Raw genomic sequence first — 22,500 nt, 5'->3', positions numbered from 1 at the left:
GTCTGTGTGTGTGTTCAGCACCTGCGGTCAGTGAATCATCCGTGCTGACATGCTCTAATATGTTTACTGTTATCAGTGACACACACACATTTCCATTCATTCATAATTCAGCACATAAAGCCGGCTCTGGACACCTGAACGGCGCTTCAGAGGTCAAAACACCACATAAACACTGGAGTCCTCAGCCAAACGGCACTTAATGTGTGTGTTGCTGTGCTCTTAATGAAGCGTTTGACTGTAATCAGCAGCCCAAACACTGCTATAACCACCGCATTCTCTGCTGTAATCTGAGATATGGATGAGTGTGCGGTGGTCGGGATGTTATCCGTCTGGAATTGATTGGCTGATGAACGGTGTGTGTTTGACAGGTGGTTTGACGGTACGTTATGAGCTGAGAATATTTCAGTCTAAATATATAACAGCGCTCAGAATAACAGCGCTGTCAGTCTCTCAGCTGGTGCACAACTAGAGCACTTCATCATATGGAGTTTGCACTTGTAGTGTGCGTTAGAACTTTACATTAATAAGTCATATTCAGGGCCAAAGAGAAGCTGCAAAGCTTTTGTTATATTTTGCTATTACTGTGAGGAATTTAGTAAAAAATAAATAAATATATATATATATATATATATATATATATATATATATATATATATATATATATATATATATATATATATATATATATATATATATATTAGTGCTGTCAATCGATTATAAAAAAATTAAATTAAAATAAATAAAAAATAAAAAATAAATAAATAAATAAAATAAAAATCAATTAATTCATTAAATACATATTACAAAATTAAATAAAATTAAATAAAAAAACTAAATAATATAAAATAATAAAAATAATTTAATTAAATTGAAAAATAAAGTAAAACATAAAATACAATAAAAAATGTAACTAAATTAAATAAAATTAAAAACATTAAATTAAAAATTAAAATAAACAAAAAAAGAAAATTACATAAAAAATAAATTACAATAAAAAATTTTATTAAATTAAATTAGATTTAAAAATATAATTAAATTAAATTAAATTAAATTGAAAAATAAAATTAAATAATTAATTAATACAATAAAAAAACGATTACATTAAATCAAAAATAAAGTAAAACATAAAATACAATAAAAAATTAATTAAATTAAAAACATTACATTAAAATTAAAATAAATATATAATAAAATAAAATAAATTAACTAATAGGATTCAATAAAAAAATAAAAAAATTAAACAGAAAATTTAATAAAATAAAATAAAATAAAAATATAGTAAAATAATAAATAAATCTACTAATTAATCACACTTTTTTATTAATTGTGATTAATCACATTTCAAAGACTGAAGCTTGTATTTTTAGCTATTCAAATGTAAAATTAATGTAAACGCAAGACAAAAAGTATTTAAATTCAAAATATAATTGTTTATTAGAATTTTTGTTTAATTTGTAACACAGATTTCTTCATGTGAACAACATACCCACAATAAACCATCAAAATCCTCGCTTGACAGACATATTTATTGCAGAAATTAAAACACAGGCATGTTAATGACATTTGAATTTTAAAAAAAAAAAAAAAATCAATGCCAATAAAGAAAAACATGATTTAGAAGTTGGATTCTAAATGGACTGCAAAAAAGGCCAAAATACATAAATAACTTAAATTAAAAATTATTAAATAAACTAAAAAATAAAATAATAAATAAATTACAAAAAAAAAATAATTAAATGAAAGTAAAAAAATAATAAAATAAAACAAAAAATAAAACAAAACAAAATAAAATGAGGAAACACGCTAAACTTGGAGGCTCATGCTGAAAGGAGTAATGTGCTGTCTTTGACAGCTCGCAACTTCACCAGAGACTTCCTGAGTACATTCACATAAGACACCAATACTCTGATTTTAATATGATTAAGATAATACTCTTATTAAATGTTTACCACGTAAGCAGCGATTTGATTATCTTAAAGGACCACCGGAGTCACGAAATGCAGAGGTTTTTCTTTCCGTTCGCCATGCGCTATCAAATTCCATTAAAACAGAAGTCGAAAGATTAAAAATGAACAGGAAGTAAAAAAAAAACCTGCAACTGCGTTAATTGTGCTAATTTTATTTAATTTTAATACATAATTTTTATAATAATTATTTCAAATTAATCACATGCATTAATGCACTAATTTTGACAGCACTAATATATAGCACTATATATATATATATATATATATCACAGCACTAAATATATATAATTAATGGAGACTTGGAGCAGGTGTGTGTGTGTTGCATGACTGGATCTTGTAGTCCATATACTGGCAGATTTGCAGCTCTATGTGATCTGTGTGTTTACCAGCCATCTGGAACGATTAGATCCCTGGTGATGGTGACAGCACTATATATATATATATATATATATATATATATATATATATATATATATATATATATATATATATATATATATATATTCATTCATTCATTTTCTTGTCAGCTTAGTCCCTTTATTAATCCGGGGTCGCCACAGCGGAATGAACCACCAACATATCCAGTAAGTTTTTACGCAGTGGATGCCCTTCCAGTCGCAACCCATCTCTGGGAAACATCCACACATGCACACACTCATACAATACGGACAATTTAGCCTACCCAATTCACCTGTACCGCATGTCTTTGGATTGTGGGGGAAACCGGAGCACCCGGAGGAAACCCACGCGAAGGCAGGGAGAACATGCAAATTCCACACAGAAACGCCAACTGAGCCGAGGACCGAAACAGCGACCCAGCGACCTTCTTGCTGTGAGGCGAACGTGCTACCCACTGCGCCACTGCCTCGCCCATATATATCTGGTTCTGGAATCTGATTGGCTGATAGGAGTGAAATATCAGCACTCGTACAGCCTCCTCACCCTTGTGTATTAAACCATCTGAGCTCACACTGCAATCTAAAGCTTTGGTTGGTGATTATTTCTTTAACTGAAGAGCACCAGCGGCAGCAGCAGGGTCCCTGTCGTGTTTCCGCAAACACACACTGAAAGCGAATCTTGAACGCCTGTACACAAGTTTGCAGATAAAGCCTGGGCCTGATGCAGGATGTCATGTGTTTTTCATTGTTGTTTGGGGCTGAAATGTGACCCAGACTTGTGTGATTCTCCATCTGCGACACACACAGAGAGCCTGACAGCACTTAAAGAGCGCCGCTGAATGGATGTGCTGATGCCGGTGATTGTGTTTGATTGCTGCCGCGCGTCTGGAGGCTTCGAGTGTGTGTGTTAAAGGGAAATTAAGTGCTTTGGGACTGTGATTTCCACCCGACCGCAGGATCAACAATTAACGCTTGACACCAGCTCTTTACAAAGTCAAACACACAAACACAGAGCACAGTGAGTGGCGCACGTGCCGACGCTGATCACTCCTGTTGGCAAGAGCAGCTCAAGAACACCATTCATAAAGTCAGCGGGGGGGGAGGGGGGTTCATAGTCATATGTTAATTGCAATTACACAGAAAAGTGTGACTCTGACTTTATATTAATGCAGATAGATGAACTTTTATATACAACCACTTGCATCTGTGATTTGTTTTGCCCTGTTCGAATCTGTAGGAATTGCTTGTCTGAATTGTTACTGATTCCATGATGTCAGTGTAAATGAGTTGTTATGCTTAAATATTACCGCTAAAATAGCATACTGTCGTAGCAGATGTTGATTTTTTCCACCACTTTCTTGGTAGCGGTGGGGGCGTGTGCGTGCGGTTTACCTGAACGGCGGGGGTGAGTTGTGCCCAATGTACCTGAAGAGCTGGGAGGGATGCGGTGGAGAGGGGTGTGCGACGTATTTAAGGACCGGGGGGAGGCGCGCGATTTCCGGAAGATTATCATTCGTTTGCGGGCATCCAGGAGTCTCCCGAAACCTCCGAGAGACTTGGGATGTCTGGGATTATATTATATTGATAAGACTTTTTTTCAGTTTCATAAGCGACCTTTTAAAGCATCTATAATGTAGATTTTAATTAGTTTAACTACAAAACACAAGTAAACAGCGCTATTCCACCTAGTCTCTCCCTGTATTGTTTAACATGCAACTCTAAATATTCACTCTGAAATAGCATGTCAGTTTGGCTTGCACGCCGAGAGGGTTCTTTTGCTGTGCTCGTATTTAAGGAGGCGTGGCTCTAGACAGCAGGGAGGGACTGTAATTCAGAGATTTATGCTAAGCTGTTAGCATTGTAGAAGATCACCTACTGCACCTTTAATATGTTAAAATGGCAACAAACATGCTAGAACTAGTTAGCAATGTGCGAAAACATGCCAACAAGGTTCTAAAATGAAGTAGCAACTTCCTTTGACATTTGCACACTTTAATTCTTAAACTAAAACATTCAATTATTTTGCTGAATAAAAAAAAAATGGAAAAACAAACTTTACTCTGGGATGTTCATTCGTTGTCACCATCACCAGGGATCTAATCGTTCCAGATTGCTGGTAAACACACAGATCACATAGAGGTGCAAATCTGCCAGTATATAGACTACAAGATGCAGTCATGCAACACACACACACACCTGCTCTAAGTCTCCACTAATTAGACTCACACAGCTGAAGCTGCTCATGGACTCATTACTGGACTATTTATACAGCACACAAACATACAGAAGTTGCTGAGTCTTGTTATGCTGTTTGTGAACATTACAACACATTTTTCTTCCGCTTAGTCTCTATTTTAGAGGTCGCCACAGCGGAATGAACCACCAACTATTGTGCGTGTATAGGCCGTGTTTCCTCTTTAGGTTCAAAACTCAGACACGCAGTTGAAACATGGGACTCATTAGGGCCTCGCTGATTTAATTACTGACCTAAAAGTATTGCGAAACACCCATACACACTCATTCACACACACACACACTCATACACTACAGCCAATTTAGTTCATCAATTCCGCTATAGCGCATGTGTTTGGACTGTGGGGAAACCGGAGCACCCTGAGGAAACCCACGCCAAAAGGGGAGAACATGCAAACTCCACACAGAAATGCCAACTGATCCAGCCGGGAATCGAACCAGCTACCTTCTGCATCTAATTTTACCATAAAAACAGAAACAATAACTTTGATTCGTACATCTGATGGCCTTAGAACAATGGCGCTCAATCCTGTTCCTGGAGATCTACCTTCCTGTACAGTTCAGCTCCTACCATGATCAAACCCACCTGAACCAATTAATTAGGACCTGAAATCCACTTGATAATTACAGACAGGTGTGTTCGATAAGGGTTGCAACTAAAATCTGCAGGAAGGTAGATCTCCAGGAACAGGATTGGCCACCCCTGCCTGAGAAGAACTGAATATGAAAGTGTTTGTTGTTGTAAAGCGTGTGATCTGCAGAAGCGACGGAGCTATTGTGTCTGTCTGTGGACTGGACTCCCGTTCTGGCCGCGTTTCTTCTTCAGGGTCAAAACTTAAACATGCAGTTGAATCATGGGACTCATTAGGGTCTTTTTGATTTAACTACTGACCTAAAAGTATTGGGAAACACCCATACACACTCATTCACACATACACACACTCATACACTAAGGCCAATTTAGTTCATCAATTCCCCTAAAGTGCATGTGTTTGGACCCACGCTAACACAGGGAGAACATGCAAACTCCACAAAGAAATGCCAACTGATCCAGCCAGGACTCGAACCAGCGACCTTCTGCATCTAATTTTACCATAAAAAAACAGAAACAATAACTTTGATTTGTGCATCTGATGGCCTTAGAACAGGCATGTCCAAAGTCGGTCCTGGAGGGCCAGTGTCCAGCAAAGTTTAGTTCCAACCCCAATCAGACGCACCTGGGCTAGCAAATCAAGGTCCTACTAGGCTTTCTCGAAACATCTTTTGCAGGTGTGTTGAGCCAAGTTGGAGCTAAAATCTGCTGGACACCGGCCCTCCAGGACCGACTTTGGACACCCCTGCCTTAGAAGAACTGAATATGAAAGTGTTTGTTGTTGTAAAGCGTGTGATCTGCAGAAGCGACGGAGCTATTGTGTCTGTCTGTGGACTGGACTCCCGTTCTGGCTGCGTTTCCTCTTCAGGGTCAAAACTCAGACACGCAGTTGAAACAAGGGACTCATTAGGGCCTCGCTGATTTAATTACTGACCTAAAAACAACCCAAATTAATAAACCCACAAGGCTACGGTTTCAGGCTCTGTATATATCCATAATCTGATACTGATATATCCTGCATCCTCTGCGGACAGTTGGACGGAAAAGCGGGCAGAAGAGCCAAGCCGTTTGGAAGGGAGCTTTAGATTATTTCCGCGAGCTGCTTGTGGCTGCAATCTGTTTTCCAGCGTGGTCTTCGGCGCTGTCCACATTGATTATATTCTGTGATTTTTGGGGAGAAAGCCCAATGGATGCTTATTTGGAGGCTGCGCTCTGTCCAAATCTCCGCTGAAGCTCTCGGCGCAGCTTGGCGGGTCACAGCAGGGCCGGATGAACAGAAACGCACCCATGTCTTGGCTCCGCTTTTAATCGGATTCAGACCCGACCGATACCTGTAATCACCTGCGCATGATAAACACCTGATGGCATCCAGATTCTGCCAACACCAATTAACTGGCCGTTCAGCATCAGGGTAATTAACAAGTGCTGATTGGCTGCACATCACACACACACACACACACACACACACACATACACACACACAGCTGCAAAAGAGCAGAGGCTCAACCGATGCCAACCTTTGGAAACTTTTCACATCAAATATGGGGGGGGGGCATTTAAACAGAATGCATTTTTCCTTTCCAACACACTACTTCTCTATTGTTTTTCAATGTAAACACACACTTGTCGGATGTGTGTGACCATTACACTTGCGTCTTTTGAAGTGGCGCTCATTTTTTCAACCCAAGCTCATTCTGGAAACGTAGCCCCGCGGACGTTTCTGGAGGCCGCGATTTACGTGGTCGGAGGTACGTAAAGGCCGCGTTTGTTTTTTTTTCGAGCGAACGCTGCGGGGCAGTGTGGCGCCGCTTCGCCCCTCCTCTTCCCGCTCGCCGGCCGACGGCTCGCCTCCGAGTGGAGGGATTTCCCGACGCAATCAGTTTGTCCACCTAGCTCACAGCGTTGCGTCGGCGGAGCGGAGGCCCCGGAGGAGGAGGAGCCGGAGCCGGCCGCGGTGGATGACGACCGGGATTGAGTCCGGGGAACAGCAGGTTCCGGAAATCAGGTAAGACGAAAAACGGAATCCGAAAAATAAGGGCGAGAACACGCCGGGATCCGAAAACGCGGTCGAAATCGAAGACGAGGGCTTTTGCTTTTTTTTTTTTTTTGATCCGGTGGCTTTTTCGTGCGAGAACGGCGCGGGCGCGGGCGCGAACGCCGCGCGCTCCCGAGAGGCGCCCGCCCGAGACGCGAAAAAGCACGCACAGCGGCCTCTCGTGGATCCGCGAAAACAAAAAAACGCTCGAATACGTACCTCCCGGCATGTAAATCGCGGTCCGCAGAAACGTCCGCGGGGCTACGTTTCTACATTGAGCCCGGGTTGCATTTTTTAGACGCTGTGCCAAGTTGAAAGACCTTCAACTTTCACACCCATAATCACTGTCAGGTCCAAAACCAGTGGACCAATGAGAAGTCGAGATTAAAGAAAACAAGATTCAATTCATAAATATAAAGTACATTTTATAATATGAAACATGACTCCTCCGCCCACAAGGGGGAGGAGCTTCTGAAACCCAGTGTCATGGCAACAAGGAGATGCGGTGCAAGCTTCAGATCGTCCTGAAAACACAGCAACAGGTAAAAAAAAGCAGGTGTCAGAGATCGAACACAGGTGTTGTTTGTTAAAGGCCGATGATGGCGAATCATCTAGCGAGACCACAGAACAAAGCATGCGAACTCGGCTCATGCACAGAAGATTGATTACGGCCAGAGAAAGACACAGGTGCAAAAAAAAAAAAAAGCTGCCAAAACAATCAGCTCTCATTCTATCGCCCTCATAAAGGCCAGAATCCATAAAGCGATTCTCTCTGTGCAGACACACCGAAGACAAAGCGCCGCATCTGAACCCACAATGCATGCTGGGCCAGCCATTCTCCTCACTCCTGCTGAAAAGGCATTATTGGGAACTGGATTTAAGGTAAAAGTAATTAAGGCCTAATTAAATATCTGTGCCACACCTGGTAAAGAGAACGAACAGACTATTGGCTCAATTTCAGCAGTCGATGCGAAGACGGGCATATTTATCTTCAATTTTCAGATCATCTATTGTGCTTTTTTTGCTGTGTTGCATGCAGTCTGTATAGTGAATATCTGACCATTAATAAAGATCTGCTGATACTGGCTCCAAATAAAGAACTGATTATGTGTTATCAATAATTCCAGTTTAATTATAACTGATAATGTTTTTTTTTTCTTCACTCTCCTATCAGTGAAGTTTTTTTCCCTCTCCGCTGTCGCCTCTGGCTCGCATGGTTCAGGATCGGTAGTGCTACGCATCGATTAATTTGCTCTTCAGTGTTTGGACTCTCAGTAATGACTTTAAAGCACACTGAACTGAGCTAAACTGAACTGAACTGAAACACTAAAAACTGAACAACCCTGATCCAGTTACTATGAGCATTTATGTGAAGCTGCTTTGACACAATCTACATTGTAAAAGCGCTATACAAATAAAGCTGAATTGAATTGAATAATGTAGACTTGCAACTTTTAATTCTCGTTTAAGAAAAGGGATGCTCCGATCAAGATTTTTGCAGCCAGTACTGAATACCGATTCCTTGTCATGGTGATCGGCTGATACTGAGTACCGATCCTGATGCTTCAAGCTTTACAATGCATTAAGCACTTTTTCCCTCTAAGTATGGTCCTTAATTAGGAGAATAAATTAAGGATGCAACAGTGACGCAGTGGGTAGCACGATTGCCTCGCAGTAAGAAGGTCGCTGGTTCGAGTTTCGGCTGGGTCAGTTTCCTCCGGGTGCTCCGGTTTCCCCCACAATCCAAACACATGTGAATTGGGTAGGCTAAATAGTCCGTAGTGTATGATTGTGAATGAGAGTTTGTAGGTTTTTCCCAGTGATGGGTTGCAGCTGGAAGGGCATCCGCTGTGTAAAACGTATGCTGGATAAGTTGACGGTTCATTCCGCTGTGGTGACCCCAGATTCATAAAGGGACTAAGCCGACAAGAAAATGAATGAACTTATAGACTGTAAACAGAGGATGCTCCACATCTGTAAATGTTATATGACACATGTAAACAGTCACTTGCAATCGGTTCATGAGATCGGCCAGATTGGCGAGTACTGATCGAGCCATTAAATGTGATTATCGGCCGATACCGATCTCCGGCCGATTGATCGGAGCATCCCTAGTTTAAGGGTTTGAATGTCAACATCATGTCTAGAAGAGACATATATTGCAGAGACAAAACACTTTATAGAACATATTAGCATGCCTTTCACAAAATACTATAGTAATTTAGAGGTACATACTATAAAGTTTTTGATCCATGCTATTACACTGCATGTATATAATAGTACAGACTTTAACTTTGCTAATAAATGCTCCAGCACACTTAAGTACCAAATCGTTAACAGATGAACTTGAACAAATACCCTAGTATACTTTAGTTTTTACTACAGTAAACTGTGGTGTATTGTATAATATACGCTTAAGATGTAGAAAACTACAGTTTTGGGTCATTTGTTTATTTAATTAGTTGTTGTGTTACCATAGAAACTATAGAATCACCACAATAATTCAATTACTATACTTGATGTATTGCCATAGCAACTATAGTCACCCCAACAGATACATTAAAATAGTTGTTGTGTTACCATAGCAACTATAGAATCACCACAACAGATCAATTACTATAGTTGTTGTGTTACCATAGTAACTATATAATCCCCACAACAGATTAATTACAATAGTTTTTGTGTTACCATGGCAACTATAGAATCGCCACAACAGATACATTAAAATAGTTGTGTTGCCATAGCAACTAAAGATGCACCACAACAGATACAATACTACTGTATAGTTGATGTTACCATAGCAACTACAGAATCACTACAACAAATACATTACTACTGTACAGTTGATGTGTTACCATAGCAACCATAGAATCATGATGACAAATACTTTACTATAGTTGTTGTGTTACCACAGCAACTGTAATATCGCCACAACAGATCAAATACTATAGTTGTTGTGTTACCATAGCAACTGTAATATCGCCACAACAGATCAAATACTATAGTTGTTGTGTTACCATAGCAACTGCAGAATCCCCAGAACAGATCAATTACTATAGTTTTTGTGTTACTATAGCAACTACAGAATCACCACAACAAATACATTAGTAGAGTTGTTGTGTTACCATAGCAACCATAGAATCACCACAGCAGATAGATTACTATAGTTGTTATGTTACCATAGAAACCACAGGATCACAACAACAGATACATTATTATAGCTGTGTTACAATAGCAACTACAGAATCCCCAGAATAGATACTCTACTATAGTTGTGTTTCCATAGTGACTGTAGAATCACCGCAACAGATCCATTACTATAGTTATTGTGTTACCATAGCAACTGTAGAATCATCGCAAAGGATTCACTACTATAGTTGCTGTGTTACCATAGTAACTGTAGAATCACCACAACAGATATATTACTATAGTTATTGTGTTACCATAGCAACTGTAGAATCATCGCAAAAGATTATATCTATATTATATTATATCTATATACAACTCTAGATATTGAATTATATCTGAATTTTCTTTTGCAACTGGTCATTATATATGGCTCCTACAGTGTCAGTCTGTGTTATTTTCACTAGTTTCATTGCCTCCAGGTGGAAATCGTAAATTTCAGCGCCAGTAAAAGTTACAACATTCTTTCCTCTTTAACGAGCTTCTTGATTTGAAGTATCGTTCAGTATCAAACATGGCGGAGAGTTTGTTGAAATCCCGAACTATCAGTATGCGCAATACAAACACTGGTAAACACTAGCGATGATCGCAAACATCCCGTCTAAACTTTCTGTATGTGTGTGTGGTTGTGTACGAGTGCTTCCAAAAACTGCAGAGCGATTCAAGGTCAGAGCTGAAATAAATAATACGAGGCGCAGACATCAACAGCAGTGTCCATCACTCAGGGTCAGCACGATCACTAAATCACCTTCACTGTCCCGGGGTGTTTTGCTATTTGATGTGTAAAGGAGAGACGCCGGCTGTCAGTCAGACTCTCACTGGTGGTCTTTCTCTATGAATACTAACACACGTCAAGCTCTCGCATCAAACGCCCTCCTACAGCAGACACATGACACCCGCCACAGCAACACTGCAAAGGGCTTCTCTCTATCTCAGTTTTGTCCGACAAATATCCCTTCCAGTATTTCACCGTTCCTTCTTTGACGAGGGAAAACTTTGGTCAAACTAACAGCGGAAGACAAAAAAAGTTCAGCTTCAATAAGTGATGGTGACTGTTGTATGTAAACACTGAATTCAAGAGCAATTAGCTTCACAAACCCTATATACAGTTGAAGTCAGAATTATTAGCCCTCCTTTGATTATTTTTTTCAAATGATGTTTAACAGAGCATTATTTATATAATTAAATTACTTATTAATTGTATTTTATTAACATCTACCACCACCCCAACTCTCACAGTAATATAAAAACAGTGATGATGCTGAGTATTATTTATATTATTCATTAAAATACCCCTTAATTGCATGTTATTAATGTCTACCCCTACCCCAACCCTAAACCCAACCATCACAGTGATGTAAAAACAGTAATTATATCAATTATTATTCATATTAGTCATTAAAATACCCATTAATATTATTTTATTAACTTCTACCCCTACCCCAACTTTAAACCCAACCCTCACAGTAATGTAAAAACAGTAATTATACACTGTTTTACTCATTAAAATACCCATTAATTACATGTTATTAACATCTACCCCAACCCCAACCCTAAACCCAACCATCACAGTAATGTAAAAATAGTAATTATATTGATTATTATTCATATTATTTATTAAATTATCCATTAATTGTACTTTATTAACATCTAGCCCTACCCCAACCCTAAACACAATCATCACAGTGGTGTAAAAATAGTAATTATATTGATTATTATTCATAATATTTATTATATTATCCATTAATTATACTTTATTTACATCTACCCCACCGCAATCCTAAACCCAACCATCACAGTAATGCACAAACATTAAGCATCCACTGTATTATTCAATAAAATACCCCTTAATTGCATGTTATTAACATCTAGCCCTACCCCAACCCTAAACCCAACCATCACAGTCATGTAAAAATAGTAATTATATTGATTATTATTCCTATTATTTATACAATTATGCATTAATTGTGCTTTATTAACATCTACTCCTTCCCTCACCGTAAACCCAGATTTAACAGTAATGTAAAAACAGTAATTATACATATTATTATTCATTAAAATACCCATTAATTGTACTTTATCAATGTCTACCCCAACCCCAATCCTAAACCAATCCTTCACAGTAATGTAAAAATAGTAATTATATTCATTATTATTTATATTATTTATTAAATTATACATTAATTGTGCTTTATTACCATCTACCCATACCCTCACAGTAATGTAAAAACAGTAATTATACACTGTTTTACTAATTAAAATACCCATTATTTACATGTTATTAACATCCACCCCAACCCCAACCCTAAACCCAACCATCACAGTGATGTAAAAACAGTAATTATACACTGTTTTACTAATTAAAATACCCATTATTTACATGTTATTAACATCTAGCCCTACTCCAACCCTAAACCCAACCATCAAAGTCATGTAAAAATAGTAATTACACAGAGTTTTATTTATATTAAACATTAAAATACCCATTAAATTGTATTTTATTAACATTTACCCCACCCCAACCCTAACAGTAATGTAACAATATGAATTATTGTTGTACAGTGTCTCCAAAATGATGCAATATCGATGTGTGTATCTGCAGCTGTATCCCTTCTAGACTTTACCACAGAAGATCATCACTGAAAGATCATCCCTGTTGAACAGTAGTGTATAATGCAGGAGTCTCACAGGCTCCGCCCACGTCTCGCTCTCCATTAATGAGTTCATTCATCAACTTCTTCTCTTCATCAAGCCAATCTTTCGCTCTCTTTCAGCCCTTCTTTCATGCGACCGCACAATGACAGATTTAATATGCGCTGAGGTGCGTTTGTCACCGATAATACCATTATTAACAGGTGATGCGGCTCTTTCTCTCTGGCATAAACACATGACAGTGACAAAGAAACGCTCTCTCGGATGTCCTCTGGAAAGCTGAGATCGAATTACACACGCGAGGATTCAGGCCATCAGACGGGCTGCGCTGTTTGTTGTGTTAATTGACGCTTTGAGGAAATTATGCACACGAAAGTGAACTTGAATTACCGCCATTGCAATTTAAATCACCCAAAAAACAGGTTCAATATGACATCATGCTTTGGAGAAGGAAAATGAAAGCGTCTCGCAGCTGTCTGCAGTGCAATAACAGCTCAGAATGGCATCCATCAAATTCAGCAAAGGACAAAAGGATGACCTCGGGTTTCATTCTGCTTTTCTTGTGCGGCTATCGCATGGCTTCTGAAGAGTTCAAGCACAATGCATAAGAAAAATGGACTTATGTTTGATTTTATATTCACCTATTGTTCTTTTCTAGGGCGGCACGGTGGCTCAGTGGTTAACAATGGCCTCACAGCAAGAGTTGTCGCAGGTTCGAGTCGGTTAGTTTCTCTTTGCATGTTCTCTCCATGTTGGCGTTGGTTTCCTCCAGGGTGCTCTTGTTTCCACATCAGTGCAAACGCATGCGCTATTGATGAATGTATGTGTGAATGAATGTGTATTTGGGAGGAAACCCACGCGAAGGCAGGAAGAACATGCAAACTCCACACAGAAACGCCGAGGTTCGAACCAGCGACTTTCTTGCTGTGAGGCCCTTGTACTGTTCATTTAATGCAAACCAGGCCCGGATTGGCTAATCGGGAGGACCGGGAGATTTCCCGCTGGGCTAGTCCGTTTTTTGGCCGCGAGGGCCGGTGTCCCTTGCTGCTTGCACTCTCAGCAGTCACACTCTTTTCATTTATTCATGTATTTGATAGGGGTGTCAAGATTTTGATTTTTAATCGAAATCGATCGAAATTTATGCTCAATTTCGATTATCCAATCAAAAAACAGAATTGTCGATGCTGCCACGCCCCCATGTCACGTCAGCTTGGCTTGCCAAGCGGGAAAAAAACCGGCTTGTTGAAGTGCTTGTTAAACTGCAGAAGCAGGAGACCCGTCGACAGAGCTTAAACCCTCTCCTCTTTCAATGAAGTCGCCGGTTTGTAAGCATTTTGAATTTCCAGTGAGTTATGTTGACAACGTTCGTGTTGTCGACAAAAAACCCCCACAGTTTTGCAAGCTCTGCTATGTGCGTATTACGTACGGTTCGTCCGATAGACAACACCGGCATCGCGATCCTCCGCCCGCCCCCGTTGCAAATCCGCCCGCGAAAAGTACACACTCAGGCCCTGTTTACACTGTCTTTGTTTTTAAATGGCATTTTAGAACGACAACGATTTGACATCCACAGTGGCGTGTAGCATTTCTGAGCAGCCCTCCTTCCTCTCTACCTCTGAAAATGCACATCACGTGACCACACAGACACAGACGCACACACAGCCTTGCGCTCGAGACAGCAGGTGCAGGCAGTCAGAGGACTGCTTCAATCTTTCACTCACTTGTACTTAGTCATTTTAGCGAACACCTCAGATACTGTTGGCTGGTTCCTGTTGGTTGTGCATCTTTTTTACAGACGCCATTATAACGACACAGATCACTGCCTATTCACGAGTCCCGCAGAAAAAGTGATTGACAGGTGGTAATTATGTGTGTAACTTGACACCCTTAGTATTTGACCATAGCCTGACTCTTTTGATTCAATATTTTGCCACAGCTCCGCTCTTTTTATTGATTTTCTCGCAGCCCCGTGAGCAAAATGCAGCCCGCAGGGTAATCATGATGTAATAGTAAATCATCATTCAACCCCAAACAGCGGCACCTTAGTGAATATAAGATTTCGAAAAATTTAATTTTATGAATATTACACCTGCTCAATGAAAATCAGATGATTCACTACTTAATAAGTCTGATATCATTTGATGATCTTAAAGGGGTAGAAAGAGATACAGGTCAGTCACAGTGCAATATATATTTTTTGCTCCTGATAGAATAGTGCCATTGTGGTCCAGTGGTCAGCGTGTTGTGTTACCAAGCAGACGACCCGTGTTCGATTCTCACCTGGATATGTAAAGTTACGAGCTTTTCATTTTTATTGTTAAGACCAGGCCCGGATTGGCTAATCGGGGGGACCGGGAGAATTCCCGGTGGGCCGGTCCGTTTTTTTGGCCGCGAGGGCCGGTGTCCCTAGTTCCAGAATCTGTTGCTCTCAGCAGTCACACTTTTTAAAAATAATTTATTTATTTACTTGACCACAGCCTTCTTATTCATTATTTTACCGCAGCTCTGCTCTTTTTATCTATTTTCTCGTAGCCTCGTGAGCAGGCTGCAGCCTGCAGGTTAATGATGATATAATTAGATATGTCTCCAATCAACGTACAGCTGTTGTGGTACAGTGGTTAGTATGTTAGATTATGACGTGGCCAACCTGGGTTCGGTCCTTGTCTGAGTAAAAAAATTTTTTTTTTCATTTTTATTGTTAAGACATAATACTGTAAGGGTTGTTGAACATTTGAAGTTCTAAAAGAGCTGTTTTCTCAAAAAAAAAAAAAAAAAAAAAAAAGACGTGATAGTGTAATTAGAAACTGAATTGGAAATAACCTTATTTTAATATAGTCAGTGGTGAACTGAGGTGGGCCGGTCTGAGGCTTGAAACTCCAGGGCTGAAAAAGAGTCCCACTCCGGCCCTGGTTAAGACATATAATACTGTTAGGGTTTTTGAATATTTGAAGTTCTAAAGCAGCTGATTACTTGAAAAAGACGCGGTAGTGTTATTAGAAACTGAATTGGAAATGACTTTATTTTATGGTGGCATATCAATGCCAATATTAATCGAGCGTAGCGGTGATGTTTGCGAACGAGGAGAAGTGAACCGTGAGCAGATTACAGGTCTACACGCGAGAAAACTACAGCTCGCGAGCGCACAGGGGATCTTCACGCGCACGCTCAACTGATCCAGCACGAGAAAACAAGGCCCGCGCGCGCACATCATCATCTGTGCGCACGATGTACGCTCTCGCAAGCGAGGTCATGCCTACAGCACGCGCGCGCAATCAGTTCTCTCCGCTCGCTCGCTGGTTCTTCTCTCTGCTCACGCGAAACATTTCGGATTTTTGTCAGTCCTGGGGCGGGACTTGGTGTACTTGTTATCTCTACGCTATTGGCTACTCTTCCTTTCCGGAAGAGCCGGGATTGGACGCAGGTAAGCTATTTTCCCCGTTAAATAAAAATATATTGGATCATAATCCATATCATAATGTCACAATGTGAAACTAATAGACTTTCTCAGTAATAATAGGTGACGACTTACTTTCAATAATCAGATATTTCTTGTAATAATTAATCTCATAATAATGCCTATTCTTACCATTATGACCAAGTCATATAATGACATATCAAAATAGTTTTCTCGCGTGTAGACCTGTAATCTGCTCACGGTTCACTTTTCCTCGCGCGCAAACATCACCGCTGCGCTCGATTAATATTGCCATTAATATCCCGCCATATTTTAATATAGACAGTCGTGAAGTGAGGTGGGCCGGTCTGAGGCTTGAAACTCCAGGGCTGAAAAGGAGTCCCACTCCGGCCCTGATGCAAACTGTGAAATACTTAATTCAAGAGTCTCTTATAAATATAATACAAGCTCAAAAGAACAACATTCATTTAAAATAGAAATGTTTTGTAACATTATGAATGTAAACACCGTCACATTTGATCAATTCAACGCGCCGTTGCTGAATAAACGCTAATTCCTCTGCTAAAAAATGGTACTGACCCCAAACTTTTGAACAATAGCGGAAAAGAAAGTCCTTATTTTCTCTCCAGCTTCAGTCTGCAGCAATTAAACTCAATTCACGCTTGCGTGGCGTTCATTTATCAGTATAGATGAACAGCGGTGTACGGAAAAGCCAACAGAGTAAATAGCGCAGGTATTCCTGCAGGTAGATGGATGCGACGCTTCGCTCCCATAACTAAAGATACAGAAGAGCCGATCTATCATGGCCAAACGCTATCATTAGCTATCTGGCAACTTACTCATTTTGACAAAGTGCAGCGCTTACATAGTTTATCACGAAGCTCACAGTAACCAAAGTCATCACACACACACACACACACATACAGAGAAAGAGAGAGATAGGAACGCATGAGTTCAAATAAAGGAGAGACTTTTAACTGCAGGGTGGAAAAAAGAAGTGGAATAAATCAGATTTGAGGCCGCCGTTTCCACTGAGCTGCATTTCAGTGTGTGTTTTTCATTAGATGCACTCAGAACAGGATTTTGCAGCTTGTTCAAACTCCCTGAGCTGAATCAACACAATTCTGTAGTTTTTGACTTTTATGTTCAATCCACTTAAATTTACAAGAACAATTAAATTAACTCATTTGGACTCAGAAAACGTGTGGAATTCTGCATGTTTTTCTTGTGTGTGATACAATAAGGTTGCATCAGATAAAGCTTGTTGAGGTCCGTGTGAACCAGAAGTTGCTGAGACTTTTATTTCAGTACGTTAAAGGGCAGCTAGTTAAATTTTTTTTATTATTTAATATTAATATTAAGGTTCTTCTGAGTGGGCCAGTTTAGGTTCAGTTCAAAACACAATTCAGATTGGTTTATTATAATGTGGTAAAAATGTTATTTTAGGGGTGTATATGTAACCCCGCTGGTCCTACGCCACCCAACCCGCTCCGAGCTGGTATTGAACTGGAGACCTTCCGCATAGGAGCAGGTTGCTCTAACAAGTAGGCTAAAGACCATGGCCTCTAGTGTCAGTCGCTAGAGCACCTTTAGAGGTCAGAGGAGTCAGATTTACCTGGACAACACCTACTGGCTGGCCTCTGTTACACTCACCCCCCTAAACCTCTCTCCCATCCAGGTCACAGCACCAATGTAACCCCACCAATCCAACACCACCCAACCCGCTCCGAGCTGGTATCGAACCGGCAACCTTCCGCAGGGTAGTTGGTTACTCTACCAAGGAGACCATGGACTCTAGTGTCTGTCGCTAATGCACCTTTAGAGGTCAGAGGAGTGAGGTTTACCTGCACAGCACCTGGCTGACCCCTATTACATGTACACAGCTCGCTATAGTGTTTGATATGGGTTGCAACTAAAATCATCAGGATGGTGGCTCTCCAGGAACAGGGTTGGCCACCCCTGGCCTAATTCCAGCTGCAACCTATTACTGGGAAACCTAATTTAGCTTTTCAATGAATAAATGAATGAATAAATAAATAAAAAAGAAAATGCTTATAAAGATAAAATATAAAAATAAAATTGACAATTCCAGCCCAGGCTCATCAGAAATATGCCTACATTTGCTGAAATAGTTGGTGGTTCATTCTGCTGTGGTGACCTCTCAGTGTTTAGGTATTCATTCATTCATTCATTCATTTTCTTTTCGCCTTAGTCCCTATGTTAATCAGGGGTTGCCACAGCGGAATGAACCGTCAACTTATCCAGCATATGTTTTATGCAGCAGATGCCCTTCCAGCTGCAACCTATTACTGGGAAACCCAATTTAGCTATTCAATGAATAAATGAATAAATAAATTAATACATAAATGAATGAATGAATGAATGAATAAATAAGTCAGAGGAGTGAGGTTTACCTGCACAGCACCTACTGGCTGGCCTCTGTTACACTCACCCCCCTAAACCTCACGGCACCAATGTAACCCTGCCAGTCCTACGCCACCCAACCCACTCTGAGCTGGTATCGAACCGCCAATCTTCCGCATGGGAGTTGGTTGCTCTACCAAGGAGACCATGGACTCTAGTGTATGTCGCTAATGCACCTTTAGAGATCAGAGGAGTGAGGTTTACCTGCACAGCACCTACTGGCTGACCCCTGTTACATGTACACAGCTCGCTATAGTTTTTGATATAGATTGCAACTGAAATCTGCAGGAAGGTGGCTCTCCAGGAACAGGGGTTGGCCACCCCTGCACTGAAAAAAAAAAATCTGAGATGATTCCTTAGATTTACTCAATTTTTTTATGTTAAGTGGTTGTAAACAATTTATTTGTGTTGAATATAAACAAACACATTAAGCTGAACATTATCAAACTTAATCTGTTTGTTTAAATTCAACACAAATAAACTGTTTGCAACAGTTCTGCATGCAACACTTTATTCAGTGTGGCCTAATTCAATCATCAGTAATGTACATTGTGAAGTGTTACTGATAACAGATGATCATAATATTACTGAGCATGGATACGTACTGTACGGGACGCATTCATACTGGACTTCCAGGTATTTGTATGTCCCAGGACAGGGGTCGGGAAAAGCATCGGGTCCGGCCACGACAGCACACTGTGTCCTGTTATTACACCTGAAAACACAAGCAGATGGAGGAAAATCATCAGCGCTGTCAGGCCTATTGCTCACACTGAGGTTAAAGGCTCTGTTGACACTTATAACCTTTATTTTGAGCTCAACACACACAGGGCTTGTCAGGGAGCGATGTGTTATACTTTTTTATCATGATTTTTGGACAACAAAATGACTTTGGAGAGGCTGAACCATATGGCACGGAGATTACAATGGTGTGAACAAATAGGATGAATAAATAACCGTAAAAAAAACGAAAGACACCCAGAATAGGGTATAGCTAGGGCTCTATTTTGACGGTCCATGCACAAAGTGCAAAGCGCAGAGCGCAAACGCATTCAGGGCATGTCAGAATACACTTTAGCTTTTTTAAGGTCAGGAAAATGCACTTTGTGCCATTACGCATGGTCTAAAAGGGTTGAGCTTATTTTCTTAATGAGTTACAGGTGTGTTTTGAGAATAAACCAATCAGAGTCTCATCTCCCATTCCCTTTAAAAGTCGGCTGCGTCATGCCATAAGCGCATTTGCTATTTACATGACGTAAAGTAAGTTAAAGTGGAAAAACTGAGCATTTCAGTAGAAAGAAAACAGTTAAACAGAGCATCTGCAGCGCGAGAATGAGAGATAAGGCATCTCATAATCTAGTTTCACTTTAATTTTGTTTGTTAAGCGCAAAGATTTGTTTCAAAACTATTACTAAATTCAGTTCTAATCTCCAGCAAACGAATAAATGAACAATAATAATGAAGTGTGCTCAAAAACCTGAGTTATATCCTAAAATACATGCTGTGCCCCATATGGTCTAAAACCTGACAGGTGGACAAATCTAAGCTTGTTTTTAATAAAACAAATATAAATATGGATATAATAAATAATACTGCTAATAATAATAACATTATACAAAAGCAAATTAAATAAACTGAAAAAGCCTCCCGAGATGATGAAGGCATGAAGGCAGTGGTGTTTATATTTATGTAGGCTAGAAAATATTATTTTAGATTAATATTTTAATCCTTTATATATATATATATATACACATTCTTATTATATAATATACATATCCTTAATATTATAATTATTTTTCATACAGTATGTAAAGATATTTGCGTATTGCTCTTCATTTTGTTTGTATTAAGCAGTGTGTAAGCGAGGCGCACTCTGCGGCAGACAATAGACCCGCTTTGTTCTGGTCTAAAGAACAGACTATTATACGTAGCTTTTCAAAATAGCAACGAGCCAAAACACGCCTGCTTTTTTAGATTAGAACACCTATGGGTGCACACATGAGCGCAAAATGCATTTGCTATTTAAACAGCGTGCCGCAAAATGTCAAAACGACTCTTGCGCCGAGCTGAAACTAGCAAACAACAATTGCGTTGCGCCTTGCGACATATTGCGCCGGGTGTATGATAGGGCCCCTAATGTTTCTTCCCATACTGATAAACTTCCGGTGACCGGTTATTGTGACTTTTTTCCATTTTATACGGTTCCTTTCACAGCATTGTTGCTGTAATGTTATCAAAATATAGGCTGTTTCTCAATATGCGTTTTTTAGCTGTCTTGCATCCTCGTGTTCTCGTGTAACATCATCATCAGCTGACAAAGTTCAGTTCCAATACTCAAGACCGCAAGAACAGACGACGCGTGAAACTTCCCGGATGTGTTCTTGATATCAAAAATGCACCGATGCAGACTTGAGCACCGAACTCGCTCTGGAAGTCCCAGAAGTGGAGATCGCTGAAATTAGACCTATATATATATATATATATATATATGAGCAATATCACACGAGTAGCAGTGAGATATGGCTGTATATCGGCACTGGTGGGAGGCGTGCGTTGGCACAGGGCCGCAGGACGAGCCATATCGCACTGCTACTCGTGTGATATTACTGCTATTTCTTACATTTTATTATTTAAAACAATTAAATGTCAATAAAAGTCACTTTGTTAAACTGTAGAATTGAATTTTCAACATCAAAAGTCAACAAGAGCAGAGATGCACATCCCATAATGCAATTCCCAATAATAAACAACTGAAAAACACTTGTGGATCACAAAATACAGAAACTGTTCATTTACAGATATATTTGACAGTGTAGTTAATACTGAAATACGGCTCTTAATGGCATTCTCACTACATGTGTAATTTATTAAATGATAATTCAGCCACTTTAAAGAAGACACTAAATCAAAATTGACCTGATTTGCTTAAATGTCGCCGCTTTTACTGTGATTCATTAGTGCACACTGTTCAAAACTGTTCATAATTCCCCATCAAAATGTAATTAGTGTTCAACACAACACAATGGCACTTCACATCACGACACAACCTTTACGTCCTTTAGCAGTTTGAGGCATTTAGATTGACTGAAACAGCTGAAACATTCATTTAATAACTTTATTTTTCTGTGTTACATAGTGTGTGAATAGAAGTGTGCTTAAAAGGGTCATGAATTCAGAGCCCTGTTGGACATTTAATAGTGCATCTTCAATTTATTTTTTATTAAAACCATGCTGCTAAATGACTGGTTTGATATTCAGTTTGATGAATTAGTCTGAAGTCTCTCCTTAAAAGAAGAATAAATTTAGCTATTCAATGAATGAATGAATGAATGAATGAATAAATAAATAAATAAATAAATAAATAAATAAATAAATAAATAAATAAATAAATAAATAAATCAGGAAGAATCCAAAAAAGAAATTGCTTATGAAGATAAAATATTAAAATTTTTGACAATATCAGCCCAGGCTCATCAGAAATATGCCTACATTTGCTAAAATAGTTGGTGGTTCATTCTGCTGTGGTGACCTCTAAGCGTTTAGGTATTCATATATTCATTTATTCCTTCATTCATTTT

At 39.4% G+C, this 22,500-nt stretch overlaps 1 protein-coding gene across 50 annotated transcripts in view; it reads right to left on the bottom strand.

Annotated features, from left to right (window-relative positions):
- The window catches only part of LOC101882941 (adhesion G protein-coupled receptor L3-like), a 404,581-nt gene that overhangs the window by 139,855 nt on the left and 242,226 nt on the right, over nucleotides 1–22,500 (bottom strand). For all 50 annotated transcript variants that reach the window (XM_073907696.1, XM_073907650.1, XM_073907653.1 and 47 more), the window contains exon 4: nucleotides 19,528–19,637. In XM_073907696.1, the coding sequence (XP_073763797.1) occupies nucleotides 19,528–19,637 (110 nt within the window). The remainder of the gene's footprint in view (nucleotides 1–19,527; nucleotides 19,638–22,500) is intronic.

Source organism: Danio rerio, chromosome 7, assembly GCF_049306965.1.
Source record: "Danio rerio strain Tuebingen ecotype United States chromosome 7, GRCz12tu, whole genome shotgun sequence".
Classification (NCBI taxonomy): Eukaryota; Metazoa; Chordata; class Actinopteri; order Cypriniformes; family Danionidae; genus Danio; species Danio rerio.
This window is presented reverse-complemented; position numbering and strand designations above follow the sequence as displayed.